The 22100-nt window shown below is 40.6% G+C and overlaps 1 protein-coding gene across 2 annotated transcripts in view; it reads left to right on the top strand.

Moving 5' to 3' along the window:
* TTC7A (tetratricopeptide repeat domain 7A) overlaps positions 1-22100 on the top strand; it is a 173301-nt gene that overhangs the window by 98916 nt on the left and 52285 nt on the right. For both annotated transcript variants that reach the window (XM_050893907.1, XM_050893908.1), the window contains exons 16-17: positions 17190-17306; positions 21251-21348. In XM_050893907.1, coding sequence (XP_050749864.1) covers positions 17190-17306; positions 21251-21348 — 215 coding nt within the window. The remainder of the gene's footprint in view (positions 1-17189; positions 17307-21250; positions 21349-22100) is intronic.

Genomic DNA, 22100 nt, shown 5'->3' on the forward strand with positions numbered 1-22100 from the left:
GGAAAACAGAGTAAGAGAAAGCCAAAATCTGTTCTTTGGACTTGAGGGAAGATAGAAAATCCATCTGAAGCTTCTACATAGTTTTATGGGGCTGTTCCTGCAAACCAGAAAATCTAGTAATTCACCTCTTCTGCATAGTAAGATGCTGTCTGTCCACCAGCAGACAGGAAGCAAAAAGCTGTTCTTTTGCAAAAGCACATTTCCTAGATGGTGTATAACTGTAGTAAACTGTTTCAGCCCCAGACTCCTTGCAATGATACTGTTTGAACTTCCCAGCAGCCCTGTGATGCATCAGACGTTTTTGTAATCACTTTGTACACCAGTGAAATGCAGCTGTGATTGGGGAAGAGTAGAACAGCTGTTTAACAGGGAATAACAATAGCATGTATCAGATTAGGCTGGGAAGTTAGGAAGAATAATCTGCCAGTTGAAGTTGGTGAGATGGTTGTAGAGAGGCAGAATGTAGAGACCAGAGCTGCAATTTTACCATATCATATGAGCTAACACCTGTGTTCATGTAAAAATGTGATTTAGGCTCCTTAATATCTTCAGTTAATTAAAACTTGGGTTTTACGTTTCATTTAAAATAAATTAATGATCCTAACAAGGGATGGGATGGGTATTAAAAAGGATGAATCTTAAGGGGACATCTTAATCTGTAATCTTAAAAGACCCAAATAAAAGCAATTTAGTTCAACGTGTTAAGGAAAGCTGGCCAGATATAACTGAATCCATCTCTTTCATTTGATGGTTGGAAAGATTATTTTTTTTTTAACTCCCCCTAAATCAGCTACAGCACTAAATCCCATAATAGATACGTTCTAAAATTAGTAGAACTGGCTGGGTTTTCCATCTTTGCTGCACAGTTCTGGTTAGGATTATTAATGAAAAACTCAACTTTTTGCCTTTCTTTCTGTTTTAATAAATTAATAATAGGATGAGTTAATGTAGGCAGTAAGTTTCAGGCTTCATTCTACATCATGGCAGTTTGTGTTGGTTTCCCAAGAGCATTTAACTTTGTGTTGTTGTATAGCAGCTGTAAGAGTACAGCAGTTTCTGCACGGTGTCTCCTGCATAACTATGCTCGTGATTTGTGGTCCACAAACTAATGTTTGTGGATTGGACAGGTTCATCCCTTGGATTCTCTAGAACAAAATTCCCAAAACTGTAGATCACAGTTCCCTGCAGGATCGTAGTAGTGTTCAAAACAGATTGCAATACAGCAGCCAGCATAGCTCAGTTCTGTGGATACAGGGGCCTGAGACGCAGCTGTAATCACTGCTGCTAAGGTTGTCCCTTCCTTCTTCTGCCAGTCCACCATGCTCATAAAAAGTAGTCATAGGTGCTTTGGGAACTGGTCTGTGCTCTAAAACTTAAGAAAAATTGGCTGAGGACCCAAGCAGAGACACAACTTAGAGCAGTCATAGTATTTCTTTCACTCTTGTAATTTAGGCCTGCTTCCTGAGTAGCAATAATAAACTGTGGAATGACTCATTTGACAAGGTAAGTTGCAGTTTAACTTTTATTTATGGCAGCAAAAGAAAAATTTGTAACATGAATGTGCCCCGAGGCACAGCCTATGGGAGAGGAGAGGGAGGGATGAGTCCAGTGCCCTGGCTGTGTTTTCTCAGTTACTCAGGGAGCCTCACAGTTACACAGTTTAGGCAGAGAGGGCTGGTATATCTGAACAGAGCCTCTCCTATCTGCTGCTGCAGATGCTGCCTGCAGTGAAGCATGGTATCTTCAGTCAGGATGGCGTGGTTCGCAGTGGTGCAGAGCTGTACCAAGCGACGCCAGGCTACCCCGTCAATGCGATTAGCTCGTTTAACAAGAGGGAACACAGAGCTTACACGGAGAGGTGAAATGTTTCAGTGGTTTAATCCATTTCCCAGGGTAGTCTTTGCTGGGTTAACTCCTACAGAACTGTATTACAGAGCAAACCAAGTAGATGGTGTGTTCTACAGCTTTTATGGACTTGGGAATTTATGTGCTATCGTTGTTGTGATGCAGTGGCTTTGCAAAAGTGATATTTTTGTATTTGAGGCTTCAGTTGTCCATTGGTTGTCATCCTGAATATAAATATCAGAATTTGTATCCATTGGAAACGGCAAACTGCTCAGAAGAGATGGCAGTCTGGAATACGTGGACCTGCAGGGTTTACTGAAGCAGACTTCACCAGATTTGAGTGAATCAAGCACATTACATTATTATTTACAGTTTTCAGTGGAGAAGTGAAACTGTTTGGGTAACTGGAATCACACTAAAAATGCTACATTGAGGCTGACTGAATGGCAGGTATTACCTGAAAAATAAATTTATACCTGGAGAGACCTGACAGATAGAGCTGTGATCTTGGCATAGAGTGGGAGAAGAAGGGGATTGGGGAAAATTTAATGGAAAGGCCTGTATCTGTATCAAGTCTGCCAAATATAGCTACTATAGAACCTCACTGTAAATAAGGAACAATGTGGAAGAAAAACACTCAGGGGGAAAAAAAAAAAATCAGTCATGCCATAAGCAATCACAAATCTGATGCATTAAGGAATCTGTCAGCTTCCAGCAGAGCTGATGTTTCTCCAAATTAATTCATTCTCTGTCTCATTCATGCTACAAGTGCACTGCAGCTCACATGTCTGTGCTTTTACTAAGTTCTCTAGGGCCTCTAGGAAAAAGGTGCAAAATAAAGTTATTGACTGTGGTCCTGAATATTCTGTACAGGAATTGACCTCAAAGACGTAATTTGCAGTACTATTTATTCAGCATGTTGGATTTTACGTTGCCATTTCTGTTGGAGAGAATCATTCATGCAAGCTGATGCAGGATTTCCTTGAGCACTGGGTAGCAAACACTATAGCTATCCTGAGTAAGGATATAGTTGCACTACCCTGGAATTGTGCAAGTGAAATATTCCTACGTGCCTCCTGAGGCGGGGTAGCGGTAAGCTGTGGCAGCTCTTTGTCAGCCACTAACTTTCCCTTCTCTACAAGCTCATTTCCCTGGGTAGCCACACAGAGCAGCTCATGGCTGAGTCAAAACCACAGGTTTTGTGTGTGAAAGGATTTAATTCACTGCTGTAGCTTTGAGGAGCTGCCTCACCCAGTCAGCATCCCTACCCACCCTCCCTATTTTTTTTTTTCTCCAAAGACCCTTTAATATGGTAGGTGGACTTGATACTTTCACGTGCTCTTGCCCTTCCCTCGCAGTTCTAATTTTAGTGTAATTCAGGCCTGTGACTCGACAAATGCCTGCAAAGTGCTCTCATCGCCATTCAGCTTGGTATGTATATATACTGAGGCTTTCATATCCGGTCTCTCCGTTTCTCTTCTGCTTGGAGTCATCTTGTGCTGAAGCCTGATGAACAGGTAATTATTCGAAAAAGGATTACAGCTCTGAATCTTCTCCACTAAGGCTGAAGGAACCTATTACTTCATCTTATATTAAATGGCACATGGTAATTTTAAACATCTTCTGGGTTTCTAATGAATTAAATCAAATCCGTTCAAGAACAAAGAACACTGATTTTTATCTGTACGTTTCAACAGTTTTTAAGCCAGTCTCTCTATGACAGAATTTAGTTTATCCCATGCATCTACAGTCAAGGAGAATAAAAATGTCAGATCTTCCATGAATGCATCTTGGTGTTGGGAATCTGATTCAAAATGTCAAATTTCAGGTGCATGCTGTGTATTTGAACCGTGCTTCCTCTGGATGTCATTCCCTGAGGGAATTAATTATAGTAGGGTATATCACATACATAATGACAGCATCTGTTAAGCCTTCCAGAGGCAAAACTACCAATCAGGTCAGCAGAGAGCGTGAGCGCTTTCAGTTGCCTTGGAGTAAGGAGTTCTGCACAGTGACTTTGGATATCCTTTCAGCAAGGTACTTCAGGAAAAGTGTGGACATAATAATGCAAATACAATGCCTTCAGTGTGGTGGGAATAGAGAGGAACACTATACCTGTGTTTTGGATATATTGGTTTAGAAAGAAAAGGAAATAGAAATCAGATTGTGCGCTCTGAATTACAGCTGGCTTGCATGGTGGCCTTTTAAGAGGGAAAGTAGAGGCATACATAAATGCAAAGCGTTTTTTATGCCTAATGGTAGAACACAGGACAGTTATAATACTCTTACGCTTTCAGGTTGACATCTGTTCCTCCCCTTCAGACTTATTTCAGGGAAAAACTGGTACATGCTGCTAACTTATATGAAGTCAGAGATTATAAATACACACTTCTGATTTATCCTAGTGTGTTCTGATCTCTTACTCTGCAGAGAGCTCTGTACTGAATTAACAGGTTATGTGAAAGAGAATAAACACAGGGATTTCATTGTGTTCTGTCGGCAGGGGTGGGTGTGAAGGAGTTCAGTCCAGCCTCTTTCTGTCCCCCTTCTTGGCTGAGATGTAGAGATGCAGAGTTTGACCTCAGGCACCTTGCAGCTCTGCTGCAGGGCTGCTCTGCCAATCGGCGCCGGCAGCCCCGCACAACTGGCAGCCCCGCAGAAGCCAGGCGTTTCCGCACGGGTTTCTCTCCACAAAGGAGAAGGGAGTGTTATAAAGCTTTTCCCTATGAAAGGCTGGGGCTTGCTATTCATCGTTGCTTCTGTTCATTTCTTTTTTTCAGTTGCAGGATCCTTATGGAAGAACTGAACGTTTGGTGTTTTGGGGTTGTTGTTTTTTTTTTTTTTTGTGAGTCACTGGGAATGTTTCAAGCAACTCTTTTTTTTTTTTTTTTTTTGTTTTGTTTTAAATTTGCAGCTAGAATTCTGCAAATGAATGGTTTATTTAAAGGGATAAAGTAGGAAGTCAGCTGGTACAAGCTGATCAAAGTGCACTGACCCTGCACTTCATTTCTGTGTTTATCTGACGCATGCTCATTTTTAGGGAGTTGAAGACAGCATGCCTGAGCTTTTCTGACTTGAAGCTTAAGTGCCAGATCGCCAGCTAGTTTAAAAAGATGAAAATACATTCATTTCAGTTGAACAGAGCTGATTCCCTTCAGCTGACTGTCTGGCCCTGAATGTTTAGTTCCTTTTACCTGTTTCATTGCAACTATTAGCTCTAAATTTTGGAACAGAGTTCAGTTTTATGAAGCACTGTGGCATTAAAAATATGTAAAGGTCAGTGGTTGCTAAGTGCTGGACTGTTTCTCCAAAAAAAAAAAAAAAAACCAACCCAAAACCTTCCAGTAGTCTGTGGGTGAAGAACCCAAAAGTAAATCCAAACCCACTAATCCTATCACCTGCACTGTACTGTATAAGTGAGACCTGTTTTTCAACAGTTAAGCCTGGTTTATTCTGTCTAGCATTTAAATTGTATTTGCAGTTTTACACTGAAGTGTGTTTTCAGGCTATTATTGAAAGAAGGCCAAATGTTGCTATTTTTGAATGTTTAAAATGTAATAACTATGCATGTTTTCCCAAAGGATTTTCTTTAATCACACATGCAGTGCTTGAGATCTGTAATATTGTGTCATCTTTTCTCAGCACATCTGGAAGATCTGTCACATTGGGGTGTAATAGATATTGTAGAAAAATACTCCATTAATCTGATCTTAGGCTCTGTCTGCCATGGATTCTCTTTTTATTTTTGTTTTTTTAACCGTGCATATATTTCTCACCTTTCTCTTGAGGCTTTTAGTTTTTGTTGGCAGTTTTAATTGAAATTTGTTAGGTATTTCTGACAGGTTGAGAGACTGCTGATTTTTCTTTGTTACTCATGAGCAGTGACTCAGCTTATTTGTACAGTGTAAGGTGCACCTGCTGGAGTCATACGTGCAACAGTGAAGTCACAATTTCCAGCAAGGCTAAGAAATGAAGCTTCACATTTAAAATATAGCCTGCAAGATCCTGAACTCTATTAGTGTTCAGCTGAACTGGGCACAGCTCTCTGCTAGGAAAACCTTGTGCTGAAGTAGTAGTCAAGGATGCAAGCTGTGGAACTGTAAGTAGGCAGTATCCTTCGATTGATGTGTATAGTTGGGAAGTTTTTAGGAAGAAAATCTAAAGACTTGTTTTATGTTTAATTATATTTGTGCTGAGGAAACAAAGAATATTTAGGTTAAATTGAAATGCTTATGTGGCTGCCCACATACCTTAACTTGGAGGAGAGTGTCTCTACCTATATTGAAGAAGCTGGATTTATTAAAAAAATACAGTCAGTTGGACTGTGCTTCCAGTGTGTATTTAAATCATGGTGACCCCTTTCTATATGACTGGAAACATACAGAGCTGTTCACTGTTATATCCTGATTTATTTTGTATATCCTGTTTGATTTTTGTCTCAGAGTAATGGGTAAGGAGAGCTATCATGGTATCAGTTCAGCCAGCTGGCTTGATATCTGTGGGGAACCCGTACTGTGTGGGAAGGTAATAACATGACAAAAAGTGCTGTTGTTGCCAAAGCCAGTCTGCATGGTCTCAAACCTGACAGGGATTAAGGGCTACAAGTCCTGACCCTGCAATTAGCTTTGTACAGGATGAAAAGGAACTATAAAGGAACTTCATAAGGAAATTCAGTGCATCTCCAAAAACAGTCTGTGGTGAAAAAGCAACCCAGCACTAGCATGAATACAATTTTGTCTGTCTAATTGTTGTAAGTCAGTGTGCTGTGTCGAGCCAAATAGGTAAGCACAAGTTTTGTTAGGTTAACTTAATTGTGCCAGTAAAGGATTGAGTGAAACTGCAGTAGCACGATCTTCAGCACATCTGTCTATTGAAGTACAGACCCGGGTCTGTACGCTGATTGCTAGCTCTGCGTTAAAGGTCATGCTCCTGTGTCTTCCTGCTGCTGTTACTGTGCCGTTTTCAGCTGGCGCTGGTGCTAACATAGACTGCAATTACATCATGGTTTTGCTTTGCAGACTTAGACAAATATGATTCCTGCTGGTAGCAAAATATCCATTTCTTTCTGTAGGATTTTCTTCGGTGAAGCCTGCAGTTTTCTGTCTACTTAACACAGGTTTGTTCTAGATTATGTGGGTTTTTTTCTGAAATGAAGGAGCTTTTGTCTGTCTTCACTTCTGTCAGTTCCTTCACCTTTTAAGCATGTCTTTCCCCATCTTTTTGCAGGCTGGTATAGAAACCTGCACCTCCATATCTTACTGAACAAGCTCATCTTATAAAAAGCACTGCCTCTGAACTGTCATAAGTATATGGTGGGTTGTCTTAGCCAGAGCATAGGTTGAAACATGCCCACACACACCCCAGAACCAGTATCCTGTAATGAAATTTAGCGGTGTTTGGCAGATTGATTTCCATCTTTTTCACCTCCGCTGAGACATGCAGACAGTGAGTGCTAAATATTGGCAGGCTCTGGCCCTTCTTGTGTTACTCACGTTTACGCTTTGTCCTCGGCAAAGTTAAGCAGTTGAGAGACTCTCATAATTCTTGTCCTCATGAAGAGCTGGATCTACCAAGGTTCTTAAGCACGTGCTTAGTTTTAAGGAGAGGAATAACTGACTTCTTGTTGACTTCAGCAGGAATACTTATATGCTTAAAGATTAAGACCTTTTATAAGTGCTTTGCTGGGGTAGTGCCAAAGTGGCATATAAATAATATTTCCCCAAAATAAAATGATAGAAAGAGTGAGGTCTGTTTAACAAGATTGCGTAATGCATTTAGAAAAAGAAAAGCTTATTTTACACTAAGCCTATTGTTTTTATAGCAAAGCCAAATTCTTTGTGGTTCTAATTTACTAATACAGTGGGGGTTCAGACTGTTGGCTCCAAGTACCAGTAACACGCAAGATTTCATAAATGTTTCAAGTTGCGTAGAAATGTTTTATTAATCCTATAGGGGGGTTCTGCTTTACTGTATTTTGTTGCATAATTTATACAACCATAATATGAGTATGCTATCACTTTTTATTACCTTGACACTAGGTTAATTAGGAGGTATTTCACTCTATTTTAAATACATGAATCAGGATTCTGATATACCTTTCCAGACAGAAGGTGTGTTCTTGGTTGCAGATCGAGGTGACTTGGAGGTTGATGTCAAACGTTACTTTATTAGCCAGAGTCCTGGTATCCTTTCCTATAAAAGCTGCCTGAACTGCACATCCTAGAAGCTTTTCAGAAAAATGTAACAGTTTAGAAGTGTAAGTGAAGCATCCAGTTCTGCAGTCTTTGGGGACAGGAAGTGTTGGCAGCATATTAAGTAGTTCAGCTTAGTCCTGTTAATGCTCTTTTCTTGTCTGGCAGGATCTCAGCTCAGCAGTTAAGAAACCCTAGGCCTGGTTTCCTTTTCCAGTGTTATTGGAAGAGTTATTCCAGTGTTTGTGACAGCATGATAGTTCTCAGCTCTGCCCTTCCAAATGAATTCCTGTTTAATCAGGGCTGGCTGGGTTTACCCGGGGGCACATCTGATGAAATTCTGAAGAATCAGGCCCAACAGATGAGAAAATATTTTAAAAGTGATGTCACTTACAGAGGAACTCAACCTGCTTTCCTTCCTGTCCACAAATAACTCTGAAGTTGAGAGCACCAATATTAAGAGATTAAAGGATATGGGGAAGGCAGTGATGAAGAACCTAGTTCTCCGAATGCTTTGCAAAGGTCATTCCCGTTATCTGCTCTGCAGTTAGAATTGAAGCACAGGGGGCTGAAGTGATTTGACCAAGACTGGCCAAGAAGCCGTGCAAGAGCAAGAAACGGAGCATGGCTCTCCCATGTCCCCAGCCCAAGCTACAGGATATTGGCCATGCTGCCACCACAAGCGAAATACAGTGGACCACGGTTTCCAGTACACCTCTGAGATTGCACTGACATTTGCATGTTGCCATGTAAGTGTCTGTTTCCACCCACAAATGAGATACTGCACCACAGAGTCACCTGAATTTAAGTGCCAGGGCTTGGATCTGCTGGAGAAGCTATGCATTGAACTCCTACTGAATTCATGATTGGAATTAAATCGGAGGTAGACCTCTAAGCTCCTGGCCTTGGATGCTTGAGACCTGGCCCCGGTTGTCAAATGTGCTCGTGCAGTGTCCAGTGCAATGGGGAGTTCTCCGTGTAGTTGGAGCCTGTCAGAGAAAAAACAATTCACAGAACAACGTGGGGGGACACTTGCAAATTAACATCAGTTAATAATAACTAAGTTTAACATCTTCTGATATATATAATAATATATGCTGAAATAATAAGTAATAAATAACTCAGTTTAACATCTTCTGAAGTGTTGCAAGGGAAAGTCAAATACACTGTCCTTACAGAGGGAAATTACATATAAAAAGTTAATGTAAACACTCTGCATAGCAAAACTGGAAACTTTTTTTCCCCAGGTTTTGCTGTAAAACTTGTAATTGTGAAAATTATTTTTATCTTTATTCAGGCGAGATATGGACTGAAATACATATGATTTGTGATGGCACAAAATCATTTTGTTGCCAGTTCCTTATCAGGGTGAGAGGAAGATAAAAACTCTTCAGGTGTATCACCCAAAGGATCCTATGTAACACAGGGTGAGAGAAGGGTTTTTATCAGCTCTGCTAACAATTTGCTTGATTCCTACATTCTTAACAAAAAGCAAAATACCGCAAGCGTAGAATTCAAAATGAATACTAAAAGGAAAGGAAAGGAGACAATAATTGTGATCCCTCTTTTTTTGTGCCTTCTTTTCTTGGGTGTGACTAGATATGGCTTGATTCTGAAAAAAGGTGAAGACAAGGAAGACTTTTGGTGCCTTTTTTTTCCCCCCAGCAAATCAGTATGCTTTTTCTTTCAGCAGACTATTAGTTAATTGTTGTTTTTCCTTCTAAGTGACAGCCTGCCTGGGTTTAGCGGATTAAGGGGGTTTGTTACAAGACCTCTTTCCAATGTAAGTGGCAGTTTCTGGATGGGCCGCATCAATGTTGACTCATATTTGCCCTCTGTATCACAAGTGAATCTGATGGACTTGAATGTTGAAACAGGTGCATGAGGTTGCTGGACTGGCTGCAGACATGTTTGTCTTGGGAAGTGATGTTTGGAGATTGATATGCAGAGATATGCAATGTAGTCCATCGCAGGACCTTCACCTGACTGACAGGAGGTCCTTCCACCATCAGGCACAAGCTGCAGCTTGCAGGAGGAGGCAGTCCAAGAAAAAACACCCAGAGCTTGAGCCGTGCCAGCGGCTGCTCCTTTGTTTTTGCTGTGCAGTCTCTGACAGGTTGGGCTGCGATCTTAGCTTTTCTGATCACCTCTGCTTCTGTTTCCCTCCTGCTCTATGAGCAAGAGCCTTCTACGTGCCTTGTGTCATGAGGCTAAGCCTAGCAAATTGTCTTCATCATGTGAACTTTTAAATAGCCTAGCGTCTGCCTCTCTGGAAGCTGTTCTCACCCTGTGCTGTGCTGTTGGCAGTCATAGTTCATGGAGCAACATTAGCTGAATTGCTGTTGTCATGCAAGACTGGGGCTCTGAGCAGGACATTCTTCTAAAGGAGATGTCAGCTCTGAGTCTGCTAGTTTTCTTTGGCTGGGAAGATGAAGTCAACAGTTCTTTGGACATGCTACCAGGCTTCTTGTTTTTATTTTTTGTTCATATTGGGTGATAAATGGGCAGGGAGCCATAAAAAAAAGGACTGTATGTCTGTAAAAGTATATGATCAATTTATTTTTGTAGGGAAAGTGATAGATAACATGGCACAACATGAAGTTATAAAAGGAGGTTGCAGTCAGCGTTGCTGGCATTAATTTAACTAGAGAATGTGCCCTTAAATGTCAGGAGACTGCAAGAAGCACTGAGTTATTTGAGAAGACAGCAACTTTGATGTCGATTTTATCAACAAAAATGCAGGAGATTAAAAGCAGCTTTCCAATTTTGCCAACTTTTTTTCTTATTGATAATGTGACTAGGGCTTTAGCAGGTGCTCTAGGAAGGTTAATGAAACCATAATGGTTATGGTGAAAGAGTATACATTAACTAATTGGCTTGTATAGGTGACACCTCACTGAAGCTAAACTGATAAACTGAGCAGCTAATTTGCTGTGAAGATACTACAGTTCCCGATACACTGTCTTCTCATACTGGCAGATAAAACAAGACCAGACAATCTGGGTTATAAAAAGAACATGGGCTGCAATTATATTTCTGCTGTATCAAAATGTAAGAGTGGCCATTCTTGATCAACTAAGGGCTTGTCTGGCTTCAGCAGGGCATCTGGTGAATGTGCAGGGAAAAGCATGTAGAAACATGGCAGTAGGATGATCCAACCCCTCATATGTCATCCCCGCTTCTGTCAGCTGAGTGGCTCAGAGGCTTTCAGAGCCAGAGGCTGCATTAGGTTGTGTTTAATGCCCCTGATAGGCCTGTCATCCGTGAATTTATCTAATCCCATTTTGAACCTATTTATTTGTCTGCTCTGGAATATCCTGTAGCAGTGGGTTTTGCACTTTACTTTTGTGTTGTATGAAAAAGCACTTCATTTGCTCATTTTAAATCCACTGCTTGATTGCTTTATTGGATATTCCTTACTTCTTTCATTGACACAAGACAGGCTGCATTGATTTCTGTCGTCGTCTTCATGCTGTTCATGATTTTATAAATGTGTCATCTCTTCTCTCAGCCTCTTTTCCAGGCTGAGAAGTCTATTTACTACCTCCATATATCAAAAGCATTCCAAAACTTTGATGATGATTCTTGTCTCCTCCACCCTCTTTCCAGCTCTGTTAGATCAGTCTATGTCTTGTATCCAGCTGTATCCTCCTTGTGCATCCATTACCTTAAAGGGGAAGAAACTAATTCAGGACTTCAGTGATCAAAGTGTTGGGGGTTTGAATCCATGCCTCCCAGTTCCTCAGGGAGCATCCTCAGGCTGTCTTACCCATCCAGGTCATGGCATTCCCCTGCTTTTCATTGGAGCTGATGTGGAATATTTATCTGGGCTTCAAAGAGGTAGGAGGGTGAGCTGGTCTCTGCTGTCTAGGGGCACTTGCATGCTGCTCCAACACCCCATCAATCAGTTACGGGATAAAGTGCATTTGCTGTCCTGAGAGCTGTGACTAGGGTTCTGGTTTCTCTCTCCAGGCAAATGTCTGTAAACACACACAAACAAACAGGCACATGCATCCTGTCATTTAATGAAAGAAAGAAACAAAGTACAAATATTAGTTGCAGAAGTTCGGTATCTTCATGCTAATGTACACAATTGTCTCTGAATTGGGACATATTGCTGCTGTTTTTGGTGTTTTGTTTTGTTTCTTTTTGTATTCAAAATCCAAAATAACCTAGCAGCTGTGTGTGTAGGTAGGCAAATCTGGGTAAATAATGAAAGACTTTGGGGAATGATGGCCCTGATCTGGTAAAGCTCAAAGACATGTAGATCTTTGAGCAGCTGTTGACAAGCTCTGAAAAACTGGAGGGGTTATAAGCAGCCAGTGAATGGCAAAACATATAGATAAATGACTACATAATACTCATTAGTCCTAATTTAGTCTCTCAACCTTGAAATGAGTGGAATGTGGTATTGTTTGTGATAGTACTAGCATTATTTATTGCTTGTCAGATGATAGGGCATAGAGATCCCATTGTGATGCTGTATAAATGTGTAGTTAAAGGGCTACATTTGATACTAAAACCTCAATTTTAAAGCAGCTTTAAGAAGTCCCAATAATTAACTGATTAATAAATCTTTATATAGTCCTAAAGCATCCATAAAGTAGTCAATAAGTTATTGCTAAACATAGCAATTTACAGCTTCTTCTTTAGATGTGCTTATAAGCATTTATAGTATACCATATGCACATGTGAAACCTTCTGATAATAAGTATTAACTATTAAACCTCAGTAATTAGATTGTCAATGATAGGAAAGAACTGCCTCTTTTCTTCATGGGTAATGTTAAAGAACTTAAAGGCTGAGCATTTAGCCATGTAGGATTAGAAGACTCTCAGGAGGGCTAGGTAGGTGTATTTGGCCAGGCCTTGAGACATGGTAAGTATCAGCAGCTGAAATCAGTCTTTATGAAGACAAACGTTGAATACCTCCTGAAATCAACCAAAGTAGCTTACTTGCTGCTGAAAATTTTCACAGGCCTTCTAGTATTCCAGTTGCTACTTTTTTGTCAATGCGTGGCATGTTATAGTAATATTTATGTCACTTATAGTACTGAAATTTTGGTACTTGGGAAACCTAATTTTGAATTTTCAGAGCTTCATATCTCAGCAAAGTCAACTGTATATGGATTTTAATTTGCCAGAGTTAATATTACTGTGATAGATACGTATCTTTGCTTGTGGCAGTAACCTGATGTTACAGTATGCAAAGAAGCCTTTGCATACTGTCCACATACACGATAAAAGAAAACCTTTTCTGAGAGGGAGCTTAGAGTCCAGTATCAAGAGTAAGCACTGGTTATTTTCCATTGTTACTGTCCCTGCAATTATACACATTACAAGAATGATTTGTGGAATTTTTTGCTCTCTTTTTCTATGCTTATGTAGTAGCAATTCATGTGTTCGCTTTAGCCCAAATCTGTTTTCATTTTCAGAGGCTAACAAAATTACCAATGACTGTATTGATAATCTTGGGGCTATTTTTATATGTTGAATCTCTTTAAGAGTCTGCTCTGCTTAATACTACAAGCATCATACAAGAGTACAGTAAAATGATATTAAGAAAAAATAAGATGAGATCTGTGCGTATGTAATTTTTATTTATGCCCGAGAGTTGTGCGCAGACACTGATATGACACAATACTTGTTAGATTTATTTGTAGCAAGAGTGCTATTTCAGTAATAAAATTATAAGCTCGAGGTAAGTGATACTACTTCACTTCAATGTTTTCCCTGTATTTTTATTTATCTGGTTTTGCTGTTACAAAACTTATTAGAAGCTGAGAAATACACACAGCATATAGCACATACAGCCTAATGTCCTGATTGTATTTCCACCTTTTAATTATCATGCTTAATTGCATTGTTTACTACTGCTGTCAGTATGGTGTGATTCCTTTTGCTGCTTACATTCTTCCCATTTGCCTTGTGGTTTGGCTCATTATATTATTACATGATAACATGAATAGCACTATTCCAAAGGTGAATTACCACAACAGCTACCAGTACATGGTATCTCTGAGATCTGGTAGTGTTGTACTGCAGAGACAGTTGCTAAAGTTGCAACTGGTTGTTTGGGTTTTTTGTTTTGTTTTTTTTTTAACCTTTGTGTGCCCATGCCTTACAACTGGTGATAATATTGTGCTGAAACTTCATTACATTTTTGTGAGAGAGTTGCTTTTTTCCTATGTTTCACTAGTTGTTCTCTCTCCTGAGATAGAACACCGCATCTTCATCCAAAGAAGTTGACATATACTCACTGTAAGCAGTAAACAGCAGAGTGATGGAGAGAACTTGATGTGTTTGTCTTTTTAATGTTTAACTGCAATGTTTAAATATACCATGTAGTGATTTTAATTGCCTGCTGATAACTAAGCCATCTATATCCCTACTAATGTGAAAGGGAGAAAGAACCCTTAATATAACCTTCCTGTATAGTAGTTTGACTGTTAATAGATTCTTCTTTCCTATATTCTTCTATTTCATTAATATTAAGAGTGGTATCTTACAGGGTTCAAAAGCGTGGAGTTATTCAGGGATGTCATACAACTGTTCTCTAGGCCTCAGGCTCCTTGACCACCACTCTTCTGCTGCAAGGAGGGTCATACAGTGCTTTAGAAGGTCTTTCATTTTGAAAGTTTGTAGTGGTTTAAAAAATATTCTGTATGCTTAAAATAGCATAGATTGTTCAATGTGGTTGTTTCTTGGACTAGTAGAATATATTTAATAGAGTAATTGCCAGAAGGGAGGTAATGATGCAGTCTCACCCCTCTGCACGGTGCAGTCCAAAGAAGCTCGCTCACGAGCCTATGCATAAAATCCATAGCTTCTATTTGTGCATTACGATTGCTTTCCAGATGTTATCCTGTCTTGCTGAAAAGGCTTTAAAGACTACAGAATTTACTCTGCACACAAGGTAGTTGCTGCAAAGATTATTTTCTTTGATAGTTGTGTGTCTGCATTTACTTATATATCTCCATTTGACTAGTTGCAGCTTCCAACAAATCCTTGGATTTTCTGGTACCTTTCCTTTTAGATCAAAGACTCACAGTTAGATACTTCTCCATGTAGGTGCTTGCAGGCTGGGCCAAAGTAATTTCTTTGCTGCCTCTCAGTTAAACCAAATAAACTGAGCTTCTTCAGCCTCTGATGAAGTATGTTTTTCTAGCCCTCAGATCGCTTGCATAACCTTTTTCTGAACCTCATCCCATTTTTAGTCGTCTTCTGGAGTTAAAGAGCAAGAACTAGAAACAGGATTGTAGTGTCTTCCTGATGCTGTGAACAGGAATAACCACATCTTCCAGCTCCTACTTGATTGTGCTTCCGTATATGGATGCTAAGGGTTGCTTGACCTCTTAACTGCATTGTTGTTCAGGAGCTTCACGTTCATGAAGCTATCTTTTTTTATAATACCATTGCACTTCAGGGTATAACCTCCCATCTTTCTAGTGTGATATATATTCCTTGCTCCTAAGTGATTGATTCTGTATTCTGTTGTATTAAAACAAGCTTGGTTGTTATGAGCCCAGTTAACTAAGGGATACAGAGCAGCATGTATCACTGACCGGTTTCCATTGCTAACCACTCCTTTGAATTCAGTCTCATTTTTATTAAGAGTGCATCCACTGTTATATTCTTTGGCCCAGAAAAATTTTTGATCAGTCCATGGATCTAGCCCAAAAATAACTACCTGAATCATAATAAGGGCAATTCCTTTCAGTTAAGGGGTCAGCATCTCTTAAGAGCAGGGGATGTTTTTATTAGTATTTGTTTTGCTCAGATCAGTAACAAGAAAATCAAAGGTAAACATAGAGTAAGGATATAAAATAGTAAAGGACAAAGACAAATTCCCTTGATTATGAATCTTGATCCTCCTTTCCTAGCCTAAGTTTGTACTGGGCAAATTTAGTTGAATGCTTGTCCTGTGAGGTCAAACTGTAGCAGCGGCCATGAGCAGACTTTCCTATAGCAGTTGATACAGTTGGGCTACATTTTGGTGACTTCTTTTTTGCCCCCCCAAAAAACCTAATGTTTGTTAGTGCAGAATAGGACTGCCATTTTAGCACGTTACTGTAGATGCGCACCACAGAGTCTTGGCTGCAGATTTCTAATTATTGCAAGTGAAGGATCTCTTATTCAACTGCAAAGTCATCTCTAACATCATCTATGCAGTTGCTGTTGTCTCTTTCTGAAGTTGGTTGGATTCCCCAGGAGCCTGCAGATCACATCCACAAAACTGGTTTTAGGATTTTTAACATTCAGCTGTTAATGTTGTATGCATGTATGTACATATATGTGCATCCAGTGGCTTAATCGCTAGCCATATTGAGCTAATTCAAAATGTGTAGATCTTGGACTTTATGAAAACATCTAAAGCAGAGAAGTAAATTACATTAGTAAATAAGACAGACATTAAATCATCTTGGCAAATTAAAAAAAAATAAAATGGGTGTTGTGAAGGATGGTGTTAAAAGCCATGCTAGCAGCGAGTGGTAGGTTGTGTCATTGCTGACACCTCTGACCTAATTCTGCTGAATTCCAGTGGTCTGTGCAAGTACATATTCTCTAGGTATAAGAATAGTAGCAGCAGTTACACTAACTAGAACAAGAATGTACAAGGGCTATCAGCTGTCTTGCCTAGGGGCATGAGATGATCGCCAGCTGGGGTTAAGAAAAAGTGTTTCCTTCCTGTGAGGCATTACATAATTGTCTGCATATATTAAGTGTGTTGGGGTTTTTGTCTGAAATTTGTTATATAAACCAGTGCTATAAGAAGATGCCAGACTAAGAAAACAGTCTGGCATATGTATTATGGCAATTCCTTTTTATTCTGTTTTTAATGGTGTCCAAAATAAAATGAGATTCACTGTATGTTTCACCTTGTTAGCTTTGCAATGCATTGCTTTTAACACTGTCCTGCCAGCTTTGTGACGCAAATTTGACTGCAGCTGAGGAATATTGTTAATCCTCTCATCTCCTTGTGGGGAATCATAGTTGAGCCAAATGAAATGTTTTGTGCTACGGTGTTTTCTTTTATTGCTGCACATACAAAGCAAGTAAAAATGCTGGCTGCCAGGATCTTGCTAGAGTGATACTGATTCTCCACATTTATGAGATGCCAATAAAACAGAAGTTATTCTTTTTCATCTTGCAGCTTACTCTTCACCAAAGTAAAACTGGAATGGATACATAAAGGACCTGAAGAGGCTCTGGTGACATGCAGACATATGTTGCAGATGTGGCAGATGGTATATAATGTTTTACAGCACAGGTAGACTTTTTCCACTGTCTAACAAATTCAGATTTCATAATGGAGATGCAGTTTTCTTCATTAATCGTCTAGATACTTAAGTTATTTTGCAAAAAGGGTAATAAACAGTACTGTTTAAAAAGAAACATAAGTAATATTTCTAGTTGTGATTGAAAAAAAGGCAAGATTTTAATAGCCATGATTTTTAAAAAAAGAGACACAAAACCTCAAGATTTTGAGATTGAAGAAGCAGTTTGAACCAAGAGTTTCTGATCTGAATGTCTAAACATCTCTATCCATATTCAGATGTCCAGAATGGAGGGCAGATTTTTTTTTCCCCCCCAATAGTACTGAGCATCCATCAGCTATTGTTCACAGTCTGCAGTAGTTGGCACCACCCTGGAATGTGTCGGGGTGACACAGTCCTGAACTGAGTAAGCCAAGGAAAGGCACACAGCCAAGACTCTTATCATATGCTGTGGTTGCATGCCGGTTGCATAGTCTGGTGCTAACTGGGCAAGGAAAGGAATGAAGGGTGTAGCATCTTTCTCCCTTCCCTTGTCCTAGTAAATCTGCATTTAAACAGTGCTAGGTTCCCTGTTTGTTCCCTCCCTCTCATCTGCTTCCCCCCGAAAGGAAAAGTTTAGAAAGTGTGAAAGTTACCAGGTTGGGTTTTCTTCCTTCCCACACCCTTTGGATATTGTCCTAATCATGACAGCACTGTACAACTGTCTTGGGAATGTTATTCCAAGACTTCTCTCACCTGTAATGTCCATAGAGGTTGTGTTTGATGGGAAGGACAGCATGCTTGATGGCAACAGTCATGACAGCAGGCTGATGAAGCTTGTATTGTTCCCCAGTTTCTGTATGCATTTACATAAGCTTTATAAACACCAGAAGTATATGTACAGAATGATGCATGTCTATATACAAGTTGTCCTTGAGGGATTATTAGTAATTCCTTGTTGGTTTAGCTAATGAGCAGCAGACCAAACACAAAAATCAAGGTATTTACATAGCAGCAGAAAAATGGTCTCTTACAGGGTGGAATCATTGATTTCCTTAGGCCTTAATCTCTTTAGCTAAGGATTCAATGGTGTACCTCTCACATGAATAATCTTTATACCCATGAGTAGTCCTCATGAAGCTGATCAAATCCACACTGAACAATTATGACTGAGTAAGATTTACTCTTGCAAGGGGGGGGCTGCAAGCCTGAGACTGAAAAGAGTACATTGGAAAACAGACAAATAGTTCAGCCATTTGGACTGCATTTGGATCCCAAGCTGTGCTTTGGCTGTTACACTTAAAAACCCAGGATGTGATAGCTTTAGAGGCTTTTGATAAGCTTTAGCCGTAGAAGGCTAAACAAAACAAATTGCTTTGCTTTTGCTTTTAGGAACTTTAATGTGTATTTCACTGCTGTTCCCAGTGGGACTTTTTGGCTTTCTCAAAAAACATGTCATAAAGCATTTTCTATTGGGAAGTACTGCTTGAAAGGTAACAAGAATGAACTTGGTACCTGCAGTTTTAGACTGGATTCAGTGAGCCAGGAAGCCCCTTGTATTAAGCAAATTGCGGCAGTATCAGCTAACAAATACATAAAATATTCCAGGTTGGGCTTGCAAAGGAACTTAAGGGGAATTCTTATCAGTGAGACTTGGACACAGACATTTTTTAGGGCCTCTTGGAAAAGAGAAGCCTGTATTTACATAAAGTTGAGAGCTGTTGCACCCAACGCTCTTTACTAGTTCAATCAGCAGCTAATCGCCTACACAATTAAATTGCACTTTAGTTACATTTGGTTGCATTTGTTTGGCCTAAGTTTCCCGGCTTTCCAGTCTTACTGTGCCTCTGCTAGACTGAGGAGTCTTTCAGGGCCCAATATTTTCTCCCCAAGCAGCTATTCATATGCCGTGCTCAAGTCTCCTCTTGTCTTTTCTCTGATAAACTGGTGCCTCTGCAATCTCTCACAATCAAGTGTTTTCCTTCAGCAATTTTTGTCACCATTTTATCCACTGTCTCAACTACCTTTTAAAAACATGGGCAGTGGAGTGGCAACGTGTCCCACTGTCAGCCCTTCCAGTGCTGTATGCGGAAGGCAAATCATCTGGTTACTGTCCCTTCCATGGTGCATGGAAAAGCTTTCTTGGCTGGAGGCCTTGTACTGCAGCTTTGAAGGAGTAGTTCATTTTCAGCCCTTCTCCAGGATAATAAAGCCGTTGGGAGTGGCTCTTCTGCACAATGCAGTCCACTTGGTTTTCAGGCTGGGATTTCAGTCTGTTTTCTGAGTTAAAAGGCTGTGCTGTTGACTGTACTGAGCTGCATTTTCTTAACTGAGGCCATCTCATCTAGCCTTCTCTGAATGCTGCTCTCCTGTGGTCAGTTTTTGCTGTGGCCAAACTTAGCCATCCACCAATCTCCTCACCTGTCCTTTGTGTAGGAGTATAGTGTATAAGCCAGTGTTCAGCCTTGTGCCTGAACAGTGACTTCGTGGTGATGGCTGCTGCATGAAAGCAGCGCTTGCCTCATGGGAGTAATATTTTGAAGTGCAGCTGCCGTGTTCCTGCGTATGCAACGCACCAGTGAGACAGAAATGCCCCCACGGTTCCACCAGCAGCCCCCAGCCAGGGCACTTACACTTGGGTTAATCCTGGCTAGGCAAGGCTGAGGCACAGAACAGAGAATTTAATCTTCCCTTGTATCTGTCACCACATGATAGTCTCAAATGGGGTATCAGTGTGGAAACCAGTATGGAAGACAGGGAGGCCCAGTCAGGGCCGGAGATTTGCCAGTCAAATGCCCAAGAATTCAGGGTCCATCAACAGAAACCATAATGTTTGATCCCAAAGCCCGAGTAAAAGGTGAATTAGCTATTGTAAATATGATTACCACTATGATGAACGACAGTAAGTGGCTTTCAGTCCTAGATTGTTAGCTGGAAAGGACAAGACTTGGTTTATCTTTTGCTATTGTTTTCTGTGATAACAGAATAATCATGTTTGAAACCAAATAGCAGTCCCAAGCTAATTCTTCGGCTAGATTGATGCAAATTCAAGGGAATCCTGTGTAATCCCTACCAAAAGACTGATCAGACTGGAAGACGGGGCATCCACAGCAATCATGACTCTGTGACAGCTTGTTTCCTAGGAGGAGTATTGTCCAAAGGCTGAGCTGCAGGCTTGGAAGTGTGCCAGAAAAAGTAGCCAGGGCAGTCACTTTTCCTTTTGATATCTTGTCCCTTAATGGATGATGAGAGGAGATATCATCACCATCTGATCCTGGGGGGATGGCAGACTATGTGGTGACAGGAAGACTCGGGAGATCTGCGTTAAGTGATTTTTCATTAGGCACTTTTTTTTTTTTTTGGAGCTTCCCTTTGGAAGACCTCTCCTGTGAGGACAGAAGTCTAGTAGAAGAGCAGACCAGATAGTCCTCCTTTCATAAAGTGGTGCCATGTGGTAGCTTTTATCTTCCTCCTCTGTTTGAAGAGAACAAAGGTGGAAGAGGAGAAAATAATCCTTTTGAAATGAAGAAATTAGCACCTGGGTGGAAGGCGGTAATTGGTCTGTTTCAAAAGGATCAGCACAGCAGACCTGTGAACAAATCCTTCTGCAGACAAGCCCAAGGGATGGTGGTTCTTCCTGAGTGTGGGGCTGCTGGTTGGCCTCCTCTGGTCTGGCTTCTAGCTGCCAACATGTTCCTTGTCCAGTGGTTTGCAAAGACTTCCGACAGCCAAATAAACTGATACCAGCACGTGCCCTGGAGCCCTTGCTGGGCACTCTGAGTTTCCTGTCCATTGGCAGGGTGGGGGTGTTAACACATTCAAGAAGCTGATTGCCTGCAACTGGAAAGCTTGAGTTTTCGGTTCTAGGGGCAGCGAGATGAGACTGTTGCCTGCTTAGAGGGGAATGTTGTGTCTCTGCTGAAAGGTGGCCAGGTAACATGGTTTTGTTTCTTTACAGTGGCTCTGAGAAAGGAAGTAGTGTGACCGAAACACCGGTGATCAAAAAGCATAATGGACTGCATCTCACGCTCCCAGATGCTCGTGATACTGATTCTGGTGAGGAAACAAGATTTGTGCTTTCCTATCCTAAATGCATGCTTTTGCAAGAGAGGAATGTTTTATTTTCTTCAGTGAGGGTGGGGCTGCGTGCATGTTGCTGGGCTGGTGGTCAGGAGGTCCAGATCTGTCTCCAGGGCCATCTCTGCTGCAGAATGTGTCACTGTGGTTTGTCTGTGCCTTGGCTTCCCCATGCATAAAACAGAGATGAGTTCCTGCTTTCTTTTACAAAGCTGAGACGAGTATGAAAGGTATTAATGGGAGTTCACTATACTTCTGCAAGAACTGTATAATTCAGTCCTTTTTTTTTTCCTGCTTCTTCTCCCCCCCGAACTTAATCCTTTTTAGATGCCCTGATCAAGCCAGCTGCTATTGTGGTTTTGGAAAGCTGAGAGTGTCAGCTCCTATTAGAGGGTGATTTGCTTTGGAATTTGTACATAAACCTTGTGATGGTTTATTATATGATAAATACACATTCACAGTAACAGATACAGTCAGATGGAAATAACTGAGACATCAAAGCTAATCTTGGCAGGAAGGGGAAAGGAAGCTTTCAGAGAGTGGTGCTGACTTGTGATTTTATCATAAGTCTCGTGATATTTGGTGCTTCCTTTAAAACCTTAACTCTCAAAATCAGATGATTATGTGAGAAACTTGCCTTTTAACTTGGAGGTTTTTTTAGGGAAGCAACTTTCTAGCCTTGTGGATGTAGAAGAAACACTTGCAAAAAAAAAAAATGAACCTCAGACTCA

The sequence above is a fragment of the Gymnogyps californianus genome, chromosome 3 (assembly GCF_018139145.2).
Source record: "Gymnogyps californianus isolate 813 chromosome 3, ASM1813914v2, whole genome shotgun sequence".
NCBI lineage: Eukaryota > Metazoa > Chordata > Aves > Accipitriformes > Cathartidae > Gymnogyps > Gymnogyps californianus.